The sequence below is a fragment of the Nicotiana attenuata genome, unplaced genomic scaffold (assembly GCF_001879085.1).
Source record: "Nicotiana attenuata strain UT unplaced genomic scaffold, NIATTr2, whole genome shotgun sequence".
Taxonomy (NCBI): Eukaryota; Viridiplantae; Streptophyta; class Magnoliopsida; order Solanales; family Solanaceae; genus Nicotiana; species Nicotiana attenuata.
This window is the reverse complement of record NW_017692811.1, coordinates 1-4,393: the sequence shown is the minus strand read 5'-3', so window position 1 is coordinate 4,393 and position 4,393 is coordinate 1. Positions and strand designations below refer to the sequence as shown.

The 4,393-nt window shown below is 40.5% G+C and overlaps 1 protein-coding gene across 1 annotated transcript; it reads right to left on the bottom strand.

Moving 5' to 3' along the window:
• Positions 1 to 891: 891 nt before the first annotated feature.
• Positions 892 to 1,419, bottom strand: LOC109222561 (nucleolar protein 14-like; the record flags this gene model as incomplete). Its single annotated transcript, XM_019386908.1, is given in 2 exon segments — positions 892 to 1,026; positions 1,118 to 1,419. Coding segments are annotated over 2 exon segments (366 nt in total), but the record flags the coding sequence as incomplete, so codon positions are not given.
• Positions 1,420 to 4,393: the final 2,974 nt, after the last annotated feature.

The window sequence follows — 4,393 nt, the reverse complement described above, 5'->3', positions numbered from 1 at the left end:
TCTTCTTTGTTTGAAAATGGGTTTAATTTATTTGTATTGCTCCCTACTTTCAGACTTTCAATGGTAGGGTCCTCTGTGGGGGTTCGAGCCCTCTCCTTTGGATTATGTAAGTTGAGCGTATTCGAATATCCAAGAAACCCAGCTGGATAGGTTACAACTTTTAGTTTTAGTTTTAAAGGAACTTGTGCATTTTGAGGGGAAGTTCTCTACCTTGCTAGTGCTCTAATCTTCTATCTGTCTCTTCATTATTTAAATTTGCCAGGTAAATCTCAACAATGGCCACCGAAAGACCACTTCTTCAACATCATCTTTAGAAACGAGTTTTTTTTTTTAAGATGGTGCCTGGGCCAGCTTGCGTGCACCTCAATTGTTCCACCCACCCAGTACCTGTTGCCTCCTATCAGTACAAGATATAGGTAACTCTGTCCACCAAAACTTAGGCAAATGAAAAGAAATCACCTAATGCTATTTTCCTTCCATTGGAATTCGAACCTGAGTCTTCATGGCTCTCCTCCTACTTCATCGACGACTAGGTGACACCCTTGGTGCAAAAATGAGTTTGTACTATTTTCCCACATAAAAATCACTACTTTAAGCTATCAAGACAAATATCAATAATCTAAACCTAATAAAAGTCACTACTATATGCTAAACTTGATAAAAATCACTACACTATGCTAAACATGATAAAAAAACACTACTTTATGCTAAAAATCACTACATTATAGTAACATGATAAAAATCGCTACTTATGCTAAAAATCACTACATTATACTAACATGATAAAAATCACTACTCTATGCTAAACAATATTAAAATTTTCACTAAACCATGCTAAACATGATTATAAAAATCAAAAAATTGGCCATGAAGAGAACTTTTAAAGCTCACCTGTCTCTCACGCTGAGACCTCAAAATAGCTTTATCAAATTCACCAAGCCCTTCATCATTCTCTCCAATACGCTTATCAACAAAAATTGACGATTTTGCACTTTGCTCATACTCCTTCAACAGTGTCTTTTTCCTCTGTTATTAATTTCAAAAAAAAAAAACTGTTAATTAATTAATGAAAAATCAGTCAAAAAAGTTGCAATTTGAAGAAGAAAAAAAAAGTTACCTTTTCGATGGCAGAAGAACGAGCTTCACCGATACGGCGTTCTTCACCTTTACGTTTTTTCCCGAGTATGTCGAATTTACGACGAGACCAAATTGTTTCGAAAGGGTTTTCTTTTTTTGCGGCTGCTTTGTGTTTCATGTCTTTGAGTTTTGGACCTGATTTGCTGCTCTTCTTATTCTTCTTCTTCTTTGATGAACTGTCATTTTTGTTAGCTTTTGCAGTTTTCGCCATTGTTGCTCTGCTAAAACCTCAGAGGAGGTGGTTTTAAGGGTTTTGCAGAACAATTTCAGACAATTTTGAGCGCTATTACAGAGAAATATCATGGGCTTTGTTGGAGCCTATATGATTTTGGTCCACATTCCAAATAAGGCCCACAATGTTCAGAGTTAAAACAGGCCCAGTGCAGATATATCCGCAAAGAGGACAGCTATTTAAGATATAGCCAAATATTACAAACTATTCAATGTTTAGCCGCTTTAGGATCGAGTCTATAAGAGGGATTAAGTTCACAAATAACCTTGAAATGTGCTGGCATGAAATTTTAACCTTTGGGTAAGGTCACCGACCGTTGGGCAATATTTCAAGTTTAACAAGTTTTGCCCTATGGACAAAATTTTTAATTTTGACCTTGAAGGTTTGCCCATTGGCCAGGCGACACGAAAATCAAAGATTATCCCTTGTGATGTCCTATTTTGCCAAGTGTGAAGCTGAAAATTGTGGTGATAATAGCATGGACTAGCTAGATTTCGGACTGATAATCGAAAAATAACCAGCATTTGTAAAGTCATTAAAAAAATATATGCGGAGATAAAATCTGGACAAAAATACCTTAGCTGAAACAAGAAAAGTTGCAACATATTATGATGGATTATAGAGCTTATGCATATAAATTTCCAGCATATTATATTAGAACTCCAACACATTATGAACTTCCAGCACAATATAATCTCATATGTAAAATTACTAGGAATGATTGAAGTGGGAAAAGACTAGTAAAGGCTTAGCCAAAATAATGACCTTTACAAAAATCCCAAATAGAAAAGAAAATCTAGTTATGAGCTAATGTCAATTCATAATAACTAAAACAACCCACTAAAGTCAAACTAGTCATTAAAGGTTTTAATTGATCAACTTCACGTTGGGAAATAGGTGAAAACTGTTCTGATTTTTGACTAATGTCTCTACATAATTATGATAGAAAAGAGGGGGTCAACTTCTAATTAAGTGCAAGAAATAAAATTTTGTTAAAGAGACTTTTCTTTGTCGACCTTTATTTTTGGATGTTGTTTGGCTCAAAAGTTAACGATATACTTTGTAAGCGATAAAACAATCAAAAATAGAAGAGGGGTAAATCGTAATCAAATATAATAAGCCTAGAGATGCAAAGATGATAATATTGTTGTAGATCTAATATTGCAGAGTGACAATGTTTACCAATAAGATATTTTCGTTAGAAGTAGAGATATAGAGAGAGAAAGCCAGAAAAATGAGAGAGTTGTCTTAGATCAGATCCCCCTTTTACAATGTGGAGGTCTCCTATATATAATAGGAGACCTTCCTCGAAAGAATCAAAAAGTTACAAAGATAGGTAACGTCTCCCTAGTGTGGACGCTGAGTTCTAAACGATGTCGCTTTTGTCCTCACGGCCGAGTCGTACCCGCTACATTGGTCGGCGTACACTCATTGGGCGTACACACTGGCGTAGAGATACTGAGGGTCAAATTTGACCCTATACAGTTAGTCCCTCCGCTCGTTGGAGACACGTTCGGTGGGCGTCTTCGACGGGCGGAAATACGAACCTCGGCTTAGGAGAATTTGACCTCGACCAGGGGCGGCAATATGAATGAAGTGAAACATATGACGTTGTTAAGCTGCTGACGCGTGGCTTCCTTTTTGGAATGATGTCATCGCCTGTATGCATCATCATTATATTTGCCCCCGAGGCGGTTCAGAGGATGAAGTGACGTTTTGGTTTCCGGCGCACGTTTTGAATCATGACTCTTCGATTCCTGTGCAACTTATCCTTATAAGTACGAGAGAGGTTTGATCTGATTCTACTTTCAAGCCGCTGAAAAGTATTTTCTGATACACTCCTTTGCCTTCCTGTCCTGTAACCGTATTTCGTGAGGGACTCTCCCACTTCTGTTGAAACTACACTTCCTATCGTCAGTGCTTCATTTCTCAAGTAGCATAATCATGACAAAACGCGGACAGAATAATAAAAAGGCCAAAGATAATACCCCGTCTAGGGTTCCGCCATCTTCCGGTGGTGAAGGGGAAAAGGCGGAGAAGGCCCTTGTTCCTCTCAGCGTAGACAATGTCCTTCCGAAGGAGATGCACGTTCGCAGGGATTTTCCAACTAAAAGCCTTGATCTTCCCTGGGAGCACAGCGTTTTACTACAATCCTATTTAGATGATCTGCGAGAGATGCACCATATTCCGGACCACGTGGAAATGGTTCCGGCCGGGACGGATTATGCCAATGTGCACCAGCCTGGATATTGCACCTTCTATGAGTACCCGTTCTTGATTGGTTACGACCTTCCAGTCTACCCTCTGGTGGAGGAGCTTTGCCGTTTTTACAATGTGTGTCCGGCCCAGCTCACTCCCTATACTTTGAAGGTGTGCCGTATCATGACCACTTATGCGGCCAGGGCCGGGTGCAGCGTCTCGGTCCACCACCTCTTACAGTTGTTCAGCGCTGGTTACCTGAGGGGTACCATGCTGCAGTTGAAAGGTCGTGGCGCAAAGGGCTTGGTCGTTGAAGCCGATGATAAGCCCAACCGCCGCTTTTGGCGTAAATATTTCTACATCAGGACGGAGCCCTGGTGTCAAACCCCGAGGGGTTCCCGAAAAGATGGAATCCAAAACGTAAGTATTTCTACTTGTAGATTTTAGTGCTGCTTGCGCCTTCGACCATACGGCCATAGTGACCTTTGTTTTTCTTTCCTCTTTTTTATTCGCAGCGAGGGCTTCTCCACCCCAGCTTGTTGATGACATTAAATCGTGGGTGGAAAGAATAATACCCTATGCGGAGAAGTGTCGTACCTGGGCTGCATTTCTTCGGCAGTACGGCCCGTCAGGTAATTCTTTGGCTACGGTTTGGGGATTCCCTACGTATTTGTTATCTGACTTATTCGCGTTGGCAGGTCGGAGCGCCCCTAAGAAGAAGAAAAAGAGCGTCGTCATCTTACCTGGGGCGGGTACTGATTCTGAAGATAGATACATTCCCTGCGGCTCGCCCAGTGATGGTGCCGTGGAGATTCCTCAACCGCT